The 18,309-nt window shown below is 55.4% G+C and overlaps 1 protein-coding gene across 1 annotated transcript; it reads left to right on the top strand.

The window, feature by feature from the left end:
* Positions 1 to 853: 853 nt before the first annotated feature.
* PRDM12 (PR/SET domain 12) lies at positions 854 to 18,020 on the top strand. Its single transcript, XM_025360339.1, has 5 exons — positions 854 to 1,130; positions 2,875 to 3,065; positions 4,447 to 4,602; positions 14,261 to 14,372; positions 16,310 to 18,020. The coding sequence occupies exons 1-5, from the start codon at positions 908 to 910 to the stop codon at positions 16,720 to 16,722; spliced, it is 1,095 nt and encodes a 364-aa protein (XP_025216124.1). The 5' UTR covers positions 854 to 907; the 3' UTR covers positions 16,723 to 18,020.
* The last annotated feature ends 289 nt before the right edge of the window (positions 18,021 to 18,309 follow it).

Here is an 18,309-nt window from a genome sequence, read left to right as displayed (position 1 = left end):
GGAGTGCAGGGCCGGGGAGAGAAGAGGACGCGGGCCCTGGCCAGGGAGGGAGAGCTGTGCCGGGCTGGGCCGGCCGGCCGGGGCAGCAGAGGAAAGGTGAACACCGGGTTGGGCCAGGCAGGTGAGCGTGGATCCGGCCTGAGGGGAGCGCGGGGTCCGAAGCCAGGCGTCCCCTCTTGTCCAGCCCGTTCCCTGGAGTCCTGGCGAGCCTCGCCGCACCCCCTCCCCTGCTCCGTCCCCTCCTCTCCTCACAGCCGGCTGAGCCTCCCTCCCTGCCCGGCGCTTCCCACGGGGAGAGAAGAAAAAACAGGAGGGGGAAGGAAGGACCAGGAAGGGGAGGGAGGAGTGGAGGGGGACTGTTCGGAGCGGTCCGCGCGCCCCCGCCCCTCGCGCTCTCGCGACGAAGGCTCCTCAAGCCCAGCCGGGTACAACAAGTCTGTCCTCCGACGTCAGGGGGTCATTAATAACCAATTAGGAGGGTCACCGCGGCTCCTATAAAGGCGCTGAGATTTTGCCAAGGGGAAGACGGCCCCGGCCGAGTGTGCGAGAGGCTAGCGCGCGTCTGAGAGCCCCTTGCTGCAGCTTCCCTGCAACCACCCGCCTCTCTCCCACCCCGCACCCCCCGCACCCGCCTCCGCCTCCACCCGCGTCTCTCCACCCTCCGCGCCTCCTTTGCCATCTCTGCAGATTTCACCATCTCTCTTCCTCTCTCCCCCTCGTTCACTTTCCTCCCAGTCGCCCCCTCACCTCCCGCTCCCTCCTGCGTCCTCCTCCTCTCCGTCCTCCCCCTGCTCTGGTTCCTTCTCCATCGCAGCCCGCTCCTCTCTCCCCTTGGGCTCCCCTCTAGCCCGCCCACCTCCCCCGTCGGCCCGGCCGTCCCCCGGCGCCGGGGAGCTCCGGGCCGCCCATGATGGGCTCCGTGCTCCCGGCTGAGGCCCTGGTGCTCAAGACCGGGCTGAAGGCGCCGGGACTGGCGCTGGCCGAGGTCATCACCTCCGACATCCTGCACAGCTTCCTGTACGGCCGCTGGCGCAACGTGCTCGGGGAGCAGCTCTTCGAGGACAAGAGCCACCACGCCAGCCCCAAGACGGCCTTCACCGCCGAGGTGCTGGCGCAGTCCTTCTCCGGCGGTGAGTCAAGCCGTCGGGGCCTGGCGCAATCCCTCCTCCCGGCGACCCCCATTCCTGTCCTGGCGATGCGCGAGACGCGGCTGGGATACCCGGCCTGTCTGCTGCTTGCGCCAACCTGGGCGCTCCCGGCGCTCCGTGCACCTCAGTTTCCCCATGGGCCAAACAAGGACGCGAGCCACCAAGCCGAGGTGGGGCGCGGGGCAGCCCCGCAGTCCATACGGCTCAAGGACCGATCCCGGCGACCCCGTCGCTCGGCTCCGTCGCCCCAGCCGGCCCCTCCTTTCCCCTCCCGCGCTTGAGCTGGCGGGTTCCTGGCATTTAAAGCCTTACTAGGCGTGTAATAGCAGTTGACTCAAAAAGAAGGGGTTTTAAATTCATTTAGTTAACTTGGGCTTGACCCGCGAAAGTTCCCACTTAAACCAAGAACTTTAAAAGGCAACCGGGGCTGGGGAGGGGGTGGAGGGAGGGCGGGCGGGGAGAAAAAGCCGCGGGGAGAGCGGGGGAGAGAAAGGGAAAGCGAGAAAAGTTTCTTTTCTTTAAGATGTCTCAAGTTCTTATTCCTCATTCATCAACCCGCAAACAATATCTTTCCCTGGGTCTGGCATCTCTGCGCGTCGCCCTCTTTTCCCCCTTTACGATTTCTGTTCCTCTCTTAATTTACCGTGAAGACTAATTCCACTTCCATTCACGCTATGTCAACCATCTAATCCCCCCTTTTTGTAAGGGGAATTCCTCGGCCCCTTTTAAACAAGTCCCCTCCGCATTGAGCTACAATTTACTGCTACAGCATTCTTCCAGGGCTAATGAATTTAGAATTAGCAATTTCTTTCGAATGGAGCCGAATGAATGCGATCACTTTAACAGCGTGACAAATTGCCGGCCGCGCCGCAATGGACACCGTTTAACCCCCCTTTCAGCCGGCCCGCTCGCCGGGTATTTTCCCAGGTAGCTTAGAGGGGAACCTTGTAAGACATGGAGGCCGCCCCTGTACGCCTCGCCGCTCCCAGCCCGGCCGCAGAGGCCCGACAGGAGAACCCTCGGGGAGCTGGGGGCCGCCGCGGCGCCTCCCCGCCCAGAGAGAAGACATCGGGGCTTGTCTGAGCCCGGGCGCCGCCCTCCCTGGCACCCCACGGCCTGGGAGCAGAAAGGGACTCGGGCGCGCCCGAGGTCACACAGCGAGCGCGGAGCCTGGCCAGCTGCTGCCGGTGCTTCTTTGGCACCTCCAACACCTGCCAGCCAGAGGTCTGTCCCCAGCGCTGATCACTGGGTCCTCTGCCAGTGCCCGGAGCCTGGACGCACAGTGGGCTCCTGGAACCCGACTAGGCGAAAGAGTCTCCGGTTGGCCTTCACCTCCTTGCAGGACCTGGCCTCAGTTCTCCCATGCATAAAACCGCTCGGTGCCGTTGGCTCATTAATTCTTAAACTTCTCCGGGGCAGAGAGCGGAAGAAGTTGTGAATGCTTTGAGAATTCGCGGAGAGACTAAAAACCCGCTTCTAAAAACGATCCCCAACGCACCACTCGCTTTCCAGGGCACGGAGGGTCCCCAGGTTGCAAACAGAGGAGAGGTCCTTGAGCCTCTGCACATCCGACTGCCCCCAACACCCGGGTGGCTTCTCTGGATTTGGGGCCGACTTGGGTTTGGCCGGTCTGGGCAGGACCGAAGCCGGGGTCCCGGCGGGGAAGGAAGGGCCGGTCCTCGGCTGCCTCGGGCTCTGACCGGTTTTCCTGGCCCTGCCGCCACAGAAGTGCAGAAGCTGTCCAGCCTGGTGCTGCCAGCGGAGGTGATCATCGCTCAGAGCTCCATCCCTGGCGAGGGCCTCGGCATCTTCTCCAAGACGTGGATCAAGGCGGGCACCGAGATGGGCCCCTTCACCGGCCGCGTGATCGCCCCGGAGCACGTGGACATCTGCAAGAACAACAACCTCATGTGGGAGGTAAGTGCGCGCGGGCTGGGGCAGAGGGGCGCAGGGACCGGCGAGGGGCGCTGGCCGCGGGTGGGACTGCCGTGTCCGGCGGTCGCCGCTTCCACCAGGCAGGGAGCAGCGGACACTCCCCACCTGGACGCCCCCTGAGCCGGGACTCTAAGCCGCTCCAGCCTGGAGCTCACCCCACCTCTAGGCGCCTCCCAACCCGTGCCGAGAAGGCACGGAAAATCCGACCCTCCTTCCTCGGGACACCCTGGCAGAGCAGGACTGTCGTTGGCTCCACTTGGCAGATGAGGGCACTGAGACCCAAAGCAGTCAGGTGGCTTGCCCAGGGTCCCCACATGCCCTCCCTCCAGGCTACCTACCAGCTACTTGCATTCTTTCCCTGGCCCCAGAAGCAGCCTGGGAAGCCCCTCAAGGCCAGTCCTGGGCTGGGGGTGAGGTGGGGCTGGAAAGGAGAATGCCTGGTGAAGGCAGAATGACATTCGCGATGACCGCGGCTGAGCTGGCACTGAGTCAGCTTCTGTGTCCCCAGCCTGCAGTCACGGATGACCTCAGCAGCCCATGCCTTACTGTTCCCTTTTTACCGAGGGAAACAGAAGCTCCAAGAGGCTTCCATCCTAGGCCTTTCCACCCATGACAGTGACAGTGCCAGGGAGGGCCACCCCTGTGCTTCCTCCTAACCTTGCAGAACAGGAAACCAGTGTGCCAGACTGGTGCACACCCTTCCTAATCCCATTCCCTCACCCGCTCCCCCACTCCAGGCCCCTCCTGGTGGACCCTGGAGAAGCCCAACTTTATAGAACTGGGGGATGGCCCAGAGGCCTCTCTTGACCTCATCTTCTCCCTCCTCTGGAGGGCTGGGCCACTAACCACATTCTCCAGTTGCTAGGTCAGGAAGTTGGGGTCCAGTATGACCTCCGAGTGGCCTTGGCAGCTCACGTGAAGGGGTTTAGGCCAAACTGGAGTGCCACAGTGATCCAGCCCTCCTCCCTGGGCTCCAGGATCCTCCCTCTCTGAGGTCCTGGCTGATGTTCCCAGTGCCATGGGGAGCACCTCTGCATCCCTTGAAATAGCTCAGGGCCACTTTGTCTGAGCAGTGATCCTTGGAGACCGTTTTCTTCTGGGGGTAGGGAGGACATGGCAACAGGAGCGTATATCATGGTCAGCCCATAGGGCCCTGGAGACTGACCCCCTGTGGGCCACTTCCAACAGGGTAGCCTCAAGCAAGTCCCTGAACCTCTCCAGCCTTCCTTTCCTCAGTGGGAAAATGAAGCTTTATCCCCCTGGGGCTGTTGTGAGGATGGAGAGTGTATGTGTGGAAGTGCCTGGAAGATTGTACACGTGACATAGCCCTGCCTTACCTGGTCCTCGATCCATCTGTGCCCAGGTGTTCAATGAGGATGGCACGGTGCGCTACTTCATAGATGCCAGCCAGGAGGACCACCGGAGCTGGATGACCTACATCAAGTGTGCACGTAACGAGCAGGAGCAGAACCTAGAGGTGGTCCAGATCGGCACCAGCATCTTCTACAAGGCCATTGAGGTGTGTGCGTGTGCACTGTTGTGTAGGGACCAGCTGGTAAACCCGCTGTGGGGAGGTGTGCAGGGCAGCGATGTCCAGGAACCACAGTGGACAGAGGGGGAGCTGACACTGGTCTCGCTGGCTTTGCTCAGGCCATGGGGCTACAGCAGACACGTGGTCTCCAGACACCCCGCTCTCCAGGTGTGTGACCTCCATGGGAAGCTTTCTGCTGCAGATCAGAAAGGATAGGGCTCTCAACTTGATGCCATTGGGAATGTCACGAGCATCCCAATAGTGAGGTCCCCGGATGTTGGCTGAGGGTGTCCCGATGTTCAGGGGTCACAGAGACACAGAGAAGCAAGATGGGGAGAGGCAGCCCAGGGAACGAGTTGGGGTGGGAGAGAGGGTGTGTGTCTGCAGCCATTTAGTGGTCTGATGGCCCTCATTCTGCATGCGTGGGCACCAGTGGCTTACGGCTCATGACTCCAGTCTCAGCAATGGCTTCCCATGTGTCAGGCTTCTCCCAGATGCTGGATATGCAGTACGGTATTTAATCCCCACACGGCCCCAGGAGGAGGACTCTGTGATTATTTACAGTTTACGGACCAGAAAACCAGGTCTCCCTTGGTGGCAGCAGACTTGGGGGTTTTGCAGGCCATCTGGGGAGACTGTTAGCACTAATAGCTGCGCTTCCTGAGCCGTCTCAGAGGAGACAGACAGGGCCAGGAAACAGGCTGAACACGGTGGCTTATGCCTGTAATCCCAGCACTTTGGGAGGCCGAGGTGAGTGAATTACCTGAGGTCAGGAGTTCAAGACCAGCCTGGCCAACATGATGAGACCTCATCTCTAATAAAAACACAAAAATTAGCAGGGCGTGGTGGCGGGCACCTGTAATTTCAGCTACTGAGGAGGCTAAGGCATGAGAATTGCTTGCACCAGGAAGGCAGAGGTTGCAGTGAGCCGAGATCACGCCACTGCACTCCAGCCTGGGCGACACAATGAGACTCCATCTCAAAAAAAAAAAAAGATGGCATGTAAATATCACTTCCTGTGGTGTGGCAGGGATGAGGCTGAGCCAGGAAGGTTCAGAGGGGAATGGAAAGAGGAGGGCTTCCTGGTAGGGCAGTGCTTGGGCAGAGGCAGAAAAGATCCAGGTGTCTGGGCAGTGGCAGAGGGTGCAAACCAAGCAGAGAGGTGGTCACTCGGGCAGGCCCACACTGGGACCCTCCATGGACAGTGTCCTTTGGCAGGAAATCTGGCCCAGCGGTAGAGGGAAGGTGCCCACCTACCCACCGGCTGCTGGGGGTAGACTGATAGCAAGTGCTGTGCAGAGGCAGTCAGGCGCTTCCCACCACACTTCTCTGCTCCCCTCGGGGTGGGGCTGGAGCTTGATGGAGATTTTCGGGTGTTCTGTAGGAGCAGAGAGCGACTGACCTTTAGTCCATGTTCTATTTTCTCCCCAGGACTCAGACCCTGAAGCTCTTTCTAAGACCCCTGGGGGTGCCAGGGCCTAGTAGTTTCTGGGATGGGTTCCTTTGGTTGTTCCTGAATAACAAGGCCCTAGGGACTCTCCCAGAGGTGACAGCAGGGGGACTAGCCTGGGTCCCAGCTGAGGGGTGGTGCTTGGAGGAGCAGGAGGTGGAGGATAAAAAAAAAAGCTGAGCGGTTCCTGGATTGGGTTTCAAGTGAGGTAAGACGGCCGTGGGGCAGGGTGCAGAGATGACTGAAAGCAGCGCAGGCCCAGGACAGAGGTGGCTCCTTGACCATCTGGCTGGGCCACCGCATCCTAAAATTTGCTTCCAGTGCGGCTGAATCCCACATCTAACAGAATGCACCCTCCCAGATCTTCACCCCGCCACCCTGTCACACACATCTTCACCTTCATACCCTCCTTCCCAGCCATCCTGATATAGATGTGATGGAGGGCTCCCACCCATCCCCTCACTAACCCCATACGCACACACATGCCCACACATGTGAACACAAGAGACAGACCAGAAATGCCTACATCATTTTGGCAAGAGGGCTTCAGGCTGAGGCAGATGTGGGGGCCGGAGTCTCATCTCGCTGTGCAGGTCACACCGGCTAGAAGCCAAACAAAGTCAGAAAACATGAATAGACATTCAGACAGAAATTCAGTCCGAGGGCAAGGAGGCTGAAGAATATCTTCAGGGAAGCAACCGAGTTTATAGGATTAAGAAAAATGGTCATCTACATTTGATCAGGAATTTAAATTGAAAAAAGAGGATCAGGCAGAGCATAGTGGCTCACGCCTGTAATTGCAGCATTTTCAGAGGATGAGGTGGACAAATCACTTGAGGTCAGGAGTGTAAGATCAGCCTGGCCAACATGGTGAAACCCCATCTCTACTGAAAACACAAAAACTAGCCGGGCGTGGTGGCAGGTGCCTGTAATCCCAGCTACTCCGGAGCTGGGGCAGGAGAATTGCTTGAACCCAGGAGGCGGAGGTTGTAGTGAGCTATCAGCAGCATCGCACTCCAGCCTGGGTGACAAAGCGAGACTCTGTCTCAACAACAACAACCAAAAAAAGAGGATCAGGACACACACACACACACACACACACACACACACGATATAGGTATAGATATGTGATAACATATCTGATACAGACAGATCCACCAGTTTGGCTGTCAATGCTTTTACAGAGTTAGCAAGACTTCTAAGAAGAGACTGTTTGCGTGAATGACAAGGAAGCAAAATGCTACCCATTTTACTTTTAAAGTTGGATATACTTTTTGTGGTGGCAGGTTTCTCAAATCATTTTGTCACAATGTCAGATTTCACTTACCAGATAAATTATGTGTCTGGGTGTATGTGGCCACCCTCGAGATGAGGCCGAGGCCCAGAGCTCACGCAGCCCCTGTGGGCTAGATGAGAAGATGCTGCTGTTCCCCAGGCCACTCCCTGGACGACTTGGGAATCAATCGGCTGTTTATTCTGTGTGTGTGGGTGAGTTAGCCAAGGAGAAGGACCTCTGCTGTGATGTTTTCTTAAACTTTCTGCCACTCAGAACTGCCGCTCATATTTCATAACAGTAACCCATTACTTGCCAAAAATAGTAAGGAACATCTTTATTCAATAAGCAGAATATGCTATTGCTGCTCTAAAACTTTCCATAAGTACAGAATAACAGCCTTCTCAACAGAGATGAAGGCAATGGGGTTTTAGAGCTCAGGCAGTCAGTGGAGGCGCCCCAGCAGGGCGTGCATCTGGTTGGATCCACTGATGTGACCCCTGGGGAACCTCCCGGCTTACTCCAGTCACAGAATTTACTATAACTTCAGGTGCCTAAAATGACAGTTCTAGAAAGTACCTACCACATAGCAAGTGGCCACTAAATGTTGAAGGATTAAAAGGGTCTTAGCAACTTTTTAATTTTTTTTTTTTTTTGAGATGGAGTCTTACTCTGTCGTCCAGGCTGGAGTGCAGTGGTGCAATCTTGGCTCACTGCAATCTCCACCTCCCAGGTTCAAGCAATTCTCCTGCCTCCCAAGCAGCTGAGATTACAGGCATGCGCCACCATGCCTGGCTAATTTTTGTATTTGTATTTTTTTTTTTTTTTTTTTTTGAGACAGAGTCTCGCTCTGTCGCCCAGGCTGGAGTGCAGTGGCCGGATCTCAGCTCACTGCAAGCTCCGCCTCCCGGGTTTACACCATTCTCCTGCCTCAGCCTCCCGAGTAGCTGGGACTATAGGTGCCCGCCACCTCGCCCGGCTAGTTTTTTGTATTTTTTAGTAGAGACGGGGTTTTACCGGGTTAGCCAAGATGGTCTCGATTTCCTGACCTTGTGATCCGCCCGTCTTGGCCTCCCAAAGTGCTGGGATTACAGGCTTCAGCCACCGCGCCCCGCCTAATTTTTGTATTTTTAGTAGATTTCACCATGTTGGCCAGGCTGGTCTCGGACTCCTGACCTCAGGTGATCTGCCCACCTCGGTCTCCCAAAGTGCTGGGATTATAGGTGTGAACCACTGCATCTGGCCAACAACTTTTAAAAAAAATAGAATCTGCTAAGCCCTCAGAGTGCTGCTCTCTGTTACTATCCTCATTTTTATCACGGTGAAACTGAAATGTTAGGGAGATTACGGGAAGTTGCTGAGCTGTGATGGGAACCCAGGCCCGTCTGAGCCCAGAGCTGGAGCGCTGAGTCACCATACCGTGTGGCCTCCCTGGCCAATATCTATTTGCTGGAACTCTATTAATTGGTGTGTCAGGACATCTGTGGTACAATGGAAATTGATGTTTGTCCAGATGACATTGAGATCCTTTTACACTAGGGCTTCAGAGCCTGTGGAGAAGGGGAGGGTATTTGCAGTCTCCTGGGAGCATGTTCAGTGGCAGGATATGAATTTACAGCAGGAAAACAAACCCCAAATTCTCTCATTTCCAATTTATAATAAAAATTGAGAAAGTGGGGCAGGACAGACCTTCTGGGCTGATAGGGCTCAGAGAAGCACGTTGAGAGGGCATGTCCATTTGTCGAAAGAGACCCAGGGACTGGTATTCCAGAGTTCTGCTGATGTGGGTTTTGTGGTACAGGACTCAGTTCCTTTGGGAATTGCTTTGTTTGTTTTGTGTCCTGAGCCTTTTCCTGCTCCCCTAAAAAGTGAATGACCAACTGATCCTGCTTCTCCGAGCCCCAGCAGAGAGCCCCGGCCTGCCAGGCCAGGCCTGAGTCTCAGCAGTAGAGAGTGCTGCTGAGGGCACCTAGAGGGCATGTGGTGGCTGTTCTTTGTATCCAGGCAGTCAGCGGGTGGGACCCCAGGAGCCTCTGCACAGTGATCCCAGGGTTCCAGGGAAGAAGCTGCAGGTTCCTGGGTTTTCTGGGTTTGATAGTAGAAGTTTGTTGATGGCGGATGCCTGGGAGCAGACAGACACCAGAGGCCTGGGCACTGGGCACAGAAGGGCTGAGAGAGACTCCCAGTTCCCAGCCTCTGGGCAGGTGAGGTTGCTGGCTTCTAGCTGTCTGGAAATATGTGTCATTCTCAATTCCAGCAGGATCCTTTTTTTTTTTTTTTTTCTTTTGAAGATAATCTTGCTCTGTCCCTGAGGCCGGAGTGCTGAGCTCACTACAACCTCCACCTCCTGGGTTCAGGTGATTAAACAATTCTCGTGCCTCAGCCACCTGGATAGATGGGAGTACAGGCACATGCCACCACTCCCGGCTAAATTTTTTGTTTTTTGAGATGGAGTTTCGCTCTTGTTGCCCAGGCTGGAGTGCAGTGGTGCCATCTTGGCTCACCACAACCTCCGCCTCCCGGGTTCAAGTGATTCTCCTGCTTCAGCCTCCTGAGTAGCTGGGATTACAGGCGTGCACCACCACTCCCGGCTAATTTTGTATTTTAAGTAGACACAGGGTTTCTCCATGTTGGTCAGGCTGGTCTCCAACTCCCGACCTCAGGTGATTCGCCGACCTCGGCCTCCCAAAGTGCTGGGATTACAGGCGTGAGCTACCAAGTCTGGCCATTATTATTTTTTTCTTTTTCTTTTCTTTCTTTCTTTCTTCCTTTCTTTTCTTTTTCTTTCTTTCTTTTTTTTTTTTTGAGACAGAGTCTTGCTCTGTCTCCCAGGCTGAAGTGCAATGGTGCCATCTCGGCTCACTGCAACCTCCGCCTCCTGGGTTCAAGAGATTCTCCTGCCTCAGCCTCCCGAGTAGCTGGGACTACAGTTGCAGGCCACCACACGCAGATAATTTTTGTATTTTTAGTAGAGACAGGGTTTCACTATGTTAGCCAGGCTGATCTCAAACTCCTGACCTCGTTATCCACCCGCTTCGGCCTCCCAAAGTGCTGGGATTACAGGTGTGAGTCACTGTGCCTGGCCCCAGGCTGGTCTTGAACCCCTGGCCTCAAGTGATCCACCCACCTCGGCCTCTCAAAATGCTGGGATTACGGGTGAGAGCCACCGCACCCAACCTGTAGGCTCTTCTTAATTGATTTTCTCTTGCTTTTAAAAAATAATGTGTGTGTGTGTGTGTACAGAAGTAATATGTGCTCATTATTTTTTAAAAAGCCAGAGGCATGATGTAGATGGCATCATGCTACTCTCCAGGAACCTTAAGTCAGCATTTTAAAATAGTCTCAAAATGGCAAACCCTTCTGGGGAAAGACAAGCAGCAAACCAGCGATAGTGGCTGGCATCCAGAGTGGCAGAGAATGACTTCTCATTTTATACCGCGTTATATGTTTATACAATTTGGTCCATATGTCTGCATCGCTGTTTTAAGTTTTAAATTCCTCAGTAAAATTAATTTTAGTACATTAAAAGCATTCTTAGTAAATAAATGACTCACCCTTATGCTGCAATTGTCGCCATCAGAGTTCTTATTTTATTTTATTTATTTATTTTTTGAGATGGAGTTCTACTCTGTTGGCTGGACTGGAGTGCAGTGGCGCGATCTCAGTTCACTGCAACCTTTGCCTCCCGAGTTCAGGCAATTCTCCTGCCTCAGCCTCCTGAGCAGCTGGGATTACAGGCGCACACACCATGCCTGGCTAATTTTTGTATTTTTAGTAGAGATGGCGTTTCACCATGTTGGCCAGGCTGGTCTCAAACTCCTGACCTCAAGTGATCTGCCCGCCTCAGCCTCCCAAAGTGCTGGGGTTACAGGCATAAGCCACTGCACCCAGCCGACTGTTATTGTATTTATTTTATATTTAATAGTAGTTGTTTTCAATTAAAATTAAAAGGCTGATGTTGGCTTAGTATTTGATGACCCCCAGGCCTGGAGCCTGGAGGTGGAGTTCCACTGGGGGCTCGCTGAGCCTACCATCTCATCCCACATCTGTGCTGGAGGAGTTGACTTCTCTTCTAGGGATGATGGGGCTGGGAAGTGGGGGTACCTGCATGGGGCTGGTGTCCTTGGAGCATTCGGGCCCAGGCTGTGTTCTTGCTGGACACTGACGGCAGAACCCTGGTCACCCTGGGCTTCCACCGAACCAGCGGCCTCTGCAACTCTGCTGGCTCAGTGAGCACTCCTGCGGAGAGCTGGACGTGCCAGAAACCGCTGCCAGCTTCTCTGAGAGGTTGGTGGGCTCCAGGAAAACAATCACTGGCGCTTCCATGTCTCGATTATGCAAAGAGCTTTATGCATATGGCTCCGCTGCACCCCAAAAACCACTCAGTGAGGCCATGGCAATGTGAGGAAACAAGCCCCACGAGGTGAGGCAACTTGCCCAAGGTCACTTGCTCAGCAGATGGGGAGCCTAGTGGACCCCAATATGTCTGACTCCAGACTGGGCAGGAACCCTCTGTGGGGCGTCTTCAGCGGTCCGGGGGAGGGTGCTGATTGCTTGGGAAGAACCATGACATCAACGTGTCTGGTTTCATCCAAGACTGGAAGCCAAGGGTCGGGACAATGTTGGAGGTGACTTACAACCAGAGTCTTAGAGTTGGGGGGGAACTCAGGGACCATGTTCCCTGACCCCCTCATTTGAGGAGCACAGAAAGGCAAAGTGACTTGCCTAAGGTCACACAGGGACCCGGTGACAGAGGGCTCATCTGCACTATCTCGTAGACAGATTTCCTTCACAATTAATTTATGTTAAATATTTCAATTTCATCATCTGCTTTTCTGGGAGATTCACAAAACCTCTTCCTTCTATCCCGGTGAGGTCTGGAAAAAAAGTAGAATTTTTAAAAGTGTTAAAAAACGAAAAAAAAAACCCAAATCAGAACCTCTTTCTTCTCTGCCCCTTTCCAGCAGGGGCCTCCACCTCTGACCTGCTGGCCTTCTGGACAGTGGCCATGACTATGAATGAGCAGAGAGGTCACCAGGACTCTTGCTGTGGTGCCAGATTGTAATCTGTCCACTTTCTGGGAGGCACCATCTAACTTTCTGTGGCTTCTGGGACTGCACTTGGCGTTTCCACATTGACTTCTCGTCACTTACCGATCCTAAGGCTCGCCATGATGCCCCGTGAACCATGGGGGCATGAGGAAATGGATGTGGTGACTCTAGGCTGAGTCTCAGGAGGATGGCTGTCGCCTAAGCCCCCTCACATCCTCCTGTTCGCACCCCTTCTCTTTCGACCTCCCCTTCTTCTTCTTTTTTTTTTTTCTTGAGACAGGCTCTTGCTCTGTCACCCAGGCTGGAGTGGTCACCCAGGCTGGCATGTAGTGGTGCAATCTCAGCTTACTGCAACCTCTGCCTCCTGGGTTCAAGCAGTTCTGCCTCAGCCTCCCAGGTAGCTGGGACTATAGGCATGCGCCACCATGCCTAGCTAATTTTTCTATTTTTTTTGTAGAGACAGAGTTTTACTATGTTGCCCAGGCTAGTCTCAAACTCCTGGCCTCAAGTAATCCACCTGCTTCGGCCTCCCAAAGTGCTAGGATTACAGGCATGAGCGACCACGCCCGACCTCCATGTTCCCTTCTTTTCAAGGGTGAGCAGAGCTTGCTGCAATGGTCTGAGGGTCTTCCAGGCTCTGACCGGAGGAAGGAAGACGTAGTGAACGCCAGAGTTCTGAGTGTGGGCTCTGCAGGCTGAACCAAACAGACACAGAAGGGACCTTGTCTCTGACCACAGAAGCCAATGCGGGATCCTGGCCTGGTTTCAGACACCTCTAGATGGAACCCCATGTGATCTTTTGTGCTTCACCTAATAAAGGACCCTCCAGGAAAACAAACCAGCTGTTGCCGGGGGGTGTCTGGGTTTCTCTGGGCACATCAGATAGTGGCCCCCAGGGGCAGGTGCCAAGGCCAGCACTTCTGGGGTCCAGGCCTCGGGACCGTGATAGGCTGTCCCTTCTCTCATACGCCCTGCCTGGCTAGGGCCTGGAGCTTCCCCACTTGGGAGGGGTAACTAGCTTCCATGAGAGGTCTGGCAGGCCCCTTGGGTTGTCCTGGAGCGTGTGGTATTTATGGCCAGTGCCACCCCGGGAGCAGGCCCCTTACACCTCCCTGGATCATCACTGCAAAATCCTCTGACCAACATCCTTTGCCATGAGCCTGGAGCAGGTCCTCCCCGAGAGCAGCAGAGCCCCCAAATCACTTGTGGAGTTCTCTGTCATTGACCTAGGACGCGGTGAACTGGACTCTGTGTAAGACAGTGTACCCCAACGTTTCTTGGGGTGGAGGTGTTCATCCATCTGAATGCTTCTTTTTTAGCATCTGCCATGTGCACAGAAACACTCAGAGCCCTGTGCTTGGTCGGGAAGTACCTGTGATGTGGGGTGTCTATGGAAGCTTTGGATAAGAGATGTTTCCAGAACATTATCCCCACAGGGTGTAGCCAAGTACCCTAGGGTGCCCCACAGCCCACCATTCTTGGAAACATCCGGCTCAGCCCTGCAGCCCCGGGGGCTGGCTGACTCTAGTTCTCCTGCGTAAGAATTGAAAAGATTTCTAATTTTCCATCTTCCGTTACTTCCGCTTGCTGTGAGGTGTCCATTCTGGTGCTGTCAGCTTGGAAGCTCTCCTGTGGCCAGAGCACGGACAGAGATGGCCTGGGCAGGGAGAGGGGGACAGAGGGGTTTGACACCCCAGGGTCTTCCATGTTTATGCAGCTTGCCGGGACAGCTCAGTGGAAATGGGCCTGTGTGGCTTTCTCAGGGCTGAGACTGGGTTCAGGTCTCCTGACTGTGAAGGGGTGCTCAGAGACCCCCAACTCTCACCTCCCAGCTGCTGCCTCCCTGACCTCCTCTTGCCTCCCTCCCTGCAGATGATCCCGCCTGACCAGGAACTGCTGGTGTGGTACGGAAACTCACATAACACCTTCCTGGGGATCCCTGGTGTGCCTGGGCTAGAGGAGGACCAGAAAAAGAATAAGCATGGTAGGTGTTCTCCGTGGGGCCACTGAGACACAGACCCATGGAGAGGGGAGCCCAGGGAGGGGAGAGAGAGAATGAGAGAGGCAGGGAGGCTCCTGACCTCCAGGGACCTCAGTTCAATGTCTGGCAGCATTGAGCAGATAAGACATACAGGTCCAAGGAGGCTGATGCCCCTGGAGCTGCCACATGGGCCGGGCATGGGTGGGAGATGGTCCTCCTGCTTCCTGGCCATAATAGACTGTCTGGGGGGTATGTGGGGGAGACCAGAGAGGCAATGAGGTGTGACAGGAGAAGAAAGGAGCTGGGCAGCAGGAGCCTGGATTGAGTTCTAGTTCTGCTGTGCAATCTTGGAAATGCCCTGTGCCTCAGTTTCCTCATCTGTAAAGGGAAGATCCTAGGCAAGATAATCTCTAAGTTCCCTTCTGTATATTTCCTTGCCCTGTCGCTGATGTCTGGTGCAGGGTCTGGCACAGAGTAGGTGCTCCGTATAAGCCTGTTGAAGGAAGGCAGGACAGACTGTGCCTGTGTGTGTGTTGTGGGGACGCTGGCCATCACAGCAGAGACCACTTGCTCAACAACTATTTCTTGCCAAGAACTAGGCTAAACCTTTGGCAGATATCACAGGCATGAGGTACTGTGGTCGGTGGTCCTTATTTTTGGAGGATGAACCTGAGCTGGTGAGCTACTGTTTATTAAGTCCTTGCTCTGCAGCTGATGTTTTACAAACATTAATTTCTCTAGGCTGGGCATAGTGGCTCATGCCTGTAATCCCAGCACTTTGGGAGGCAGAGACAGGAGGATCATTGAGCCTAGGAGTTCCAGACCAGCCTGGGCAACATAGCAAGACCCCATCTCTAAAAAAAACTTTAAAAATTAGCCAGGTGTGCTGGCACGAGCCTGTGTTCCCAGCTACCTGGGAGGCTGAGGTGGAAGGATCACTTGAACCCAGGAGATCGAGGCTGCAGTGAGCTGAGATGGCACCACTGCACTCCAACCTGTGTGACAGAGCGAGACCCTGTCTCGAAAAAAAAAAAAAAAAAAAACTTTTTGAGACAGGCGCTGTGGCTCACGCCTGTAATCCCAGCACTTTGGGAGGCCGAGGTGGGCGCATCACGAGGTCAAGAGGTTGAGACCATCCTGGCCAACATGGTGAAACTCTGTCTCTACTAAAAATACAAAAATTGGCTGGGCGTGGTGGTGCACACCTGTAGTCCCAGCTACTCGGGAAGCTGAGGCAGGAGAGTCACTTGAACCCAGGAGGAGGAGGCTGTAGTGAGTGGAGATCGCGCCACTGCATTCCAGCCTGGCGACAGACGGAGACTCCGTCTCAAAAAAAAAAAAAAAAAAATCTTTTTTCACTGATCCTTACCAGGCTTACGAGGGTGATGCTAGTAGTACCTCCATTTCAGGAAGGAGAAAACCGAGGCGCAGTTCCGTGGTACAGAGTAGGCACTCAGTAAATGTTTGTGAGATGAGTTAATGAAAGGTTTGGAGATGGGAGTCATCATAGTTGCTCCCCTTTACGGAAGGCCTTCTCCAATCCAGGCATCTCTCAGGCACTGGCTAAGGCAGGTCAGGTGCTTAGCGCAGAGACCTTCCATAGACGTCTTTTCTCATCCTCTCGGGCAATCGTACGCCCGAAGAGGCAGTGCTAGGTTTCCATTTTACAGATGAGAAAGCTGAGGTTTAGCTAGGCTGAGTCGCTAAGTCTCCGAGGTCTCGCATCGTGATCGTGAGTCCAACTCCTATTGGATCCCCCAGCAGGGGGACCCTTCGCTGTCCCTCCCATCCGTCTGCCACCGTCCAAGCAGCACCCGCCCTCAGGATCGGATCGCCCCCGGGAGGGGGGCGCTGGGGGCCCGGGCCACGGGGCGCCGGTTCTCACGGGGCTGCTCTCTCCCCTTCCTCGTCTCCCTTCTCCCGCCCCGCCCCGCGGCCAGAGGACTTCCACCCGGCGGACTCGGCGGCGGGCCCCGCGGGCCGCATGCGCTGCGTCATCTGCCACCGCGGCTTCAACTCGCGCAGCAACTTGCGCTCGCACATGCGCATCCACACGCTGGACAAGCCCTTCGTGTGTCGCTTCTGCAACCGCCGCTTCAGCCAGTCGTCCACGCTGCGCAACCATGTGCGCCTGCATACGGGCGAGCGCCCCTACAAGTGCCAGGTGTGCCAGAGTGCCTACTCGCAGCTGGCCGGCCTGCGCGCCCACCAGAAGAGCGCGCGCCACCGGCCGCCCAGCGCCGCGCTGCAGGCACATTCGCCCGCGCTGCCAGCCCCGCACGCGCACGCGCCCGCTCTTGCCGCCGCCGCCGCCGCCGCCGCCGCGCACCACCTGCCGGCCATGGTGCTGTGAGCGCGCCCGCGCCCTCGCCCGGCCCCGCGCGCTCCCGGGCCCTCGGCAACCAGGCGCCGCAGCGCGACTCGCCCTCCCGCCCCGACCCCCGGCCCGGCGCCCCCGCGGAGCCCCGCGCGCTGGGGGTGGGCCCCAAAGACGGACCCCAGGCACCCCCGCCTCGGCTCGTGTCGCAGATGAGGACACTGAGGGCGGCGTCCCTCACCCAGGCCACGCAGATGGTGCGGCTACTCGGCCGCCTCCTCTGGGAGGGGGTCCCCCTGCCTGGCCTCGCCCCCGAATCTCCCTCCTGTTGTAGAACCGGGCGCCCAGACCGGCATCCCCCTCGTGGGTGCCAAGAAAGCGAAATTTAGCGCCCCGAGGACCCCTCAGCAGAGGAAGGGGAGTCCCCACCTCCGCCACCGAGAGTCCTGTGCTTCGGAATGAAGGGAGGGCGACCTCCTTGTCCGGGTGCGGCCGGGCGCGGGGCTTGTGGGGGCGCCACCTCCTCTTCCGGCCCCTGGGACTGGTGTCCTGAAGTGTCGGGAGTCTTTACGCAACCTTGACAGGTGCGGGCTACTGGGGTCCATCGGCAGCCGGAAGAGACCCGGAGAGACCTGCATCTTCTGGGCCCTTACCCCCAAACCTGGCTCCTGGGGATGGATGAGGAAGGAGCTCTTTGCAGTGCACCAGGCACGTTGAAAGTGGAGGCACAACGGAAATCCTCTGTAGGACCCCAAGCAAGACCCTGCACCTCTCTGGGCCCCAGTTTCCCCATCTGTAAAATGCGGGAGTTGGACCAATGCCCCCTCCCCTTCAGCTGTGACATCATGCCTTGGAAGGCGAAAGTTCCCCCCAACCCCTTCCAACACACACACCCCAGCGAGAGGAGGGCAAGACTGGAACTGCTGTCCGGGAGGTTAAGGTGGCTTCTGTGGCCAGGAGGCACTTCCGAACTGTGCCCAGTCCCGGGAGTTCCGCCCCGTCTGCCCACACTTCCCTCGGTCCCTGCCCGTTTCCTCAAACTCTGGCCGTGCGCGCCCTCTGGTGTCGCCTCTCACACTTTGCAGTCATTTACCAGGATTCCCGTGGGGCGTTTTGTAAAATAAAGAAACTATAATATTAATGAAAAGTATAAAATGTATAGCGTTTTCAAGACACTGTGTTCTACTTCCAGAAAATGGTCACTTTAACCTTGTAAATATTTATCTAAAATGATATTTACAAACTGTGATATATTATTATTTGATTGTATATGTACAACTGTAAATACATTTGTACCTCTCTTGTATTCTAAAATAAAAATTACTTGGAACATTTATCATTTAGCATCTGAATGGGTGGACACTTTTATCTGTATGAAGGAAATATAGAAAGTGTCTAGAAGCTGGAAAGGGGCGGCTAAGAGTTGTTCCACTTGCTGGTGTGTACAGGACAATTTTCTTTGTCACAACTGGGGTGTCAGATCCCAGTGAGATGGGTCACAGTGCAAAGCAATTGGAAATCTTGAAAGGGGCTGGGCAGATTCTCATGGTTTCCAGCTGGCTCAAACATCAGTGCCTTACTTTGTAACTTCTCCCAAATATTTACTTTTTTTTTTTTTTTTTT

Source organism: Theropithecus gelada, chromosome 15, assembly GCF_003255815.1.
Source record: "Theropithecus gelada isolate Dixy chromosome 15, Tgel_1.0, whole genome shotgun sequence".
Classification (NCBI taxonomy): domain Eukaryota; kingdom Metazoa; phylum Chordata; class Mammalia; order Primates; family Cercopithecidae; genus Theropithecus; species Theropithecus gelada.
This window is presented reverse-complemented; position numbering and strand designations above follow the sequence as displayed.

Excerpts from the sequence above, each read along its gene's own strand:
- PRDM12 (XM_025360339.1), top strand. The coding sequence starts at position 908 with ATGATGGGCTCCGTGCTCCCGGCTGAGGCCCTGGTGCTCAAGACCGGG. Across the intron at positions 3,066-4,446 it reads ACAACAACCTCATGTGGGAG|GTGTTCAATGAGGATGGCAC; the intron begins GTAAGTGCGCGC and ends ATCTGTGCCCAG. Across the intron at positions 14,373-16,309 it reads CCAGAAAAAGAATAAGCATG|AGGACTTCCACCCGGCGGAC; the intron begins GTAGGTGTTCTC and ends CCCCGCGGCCAG.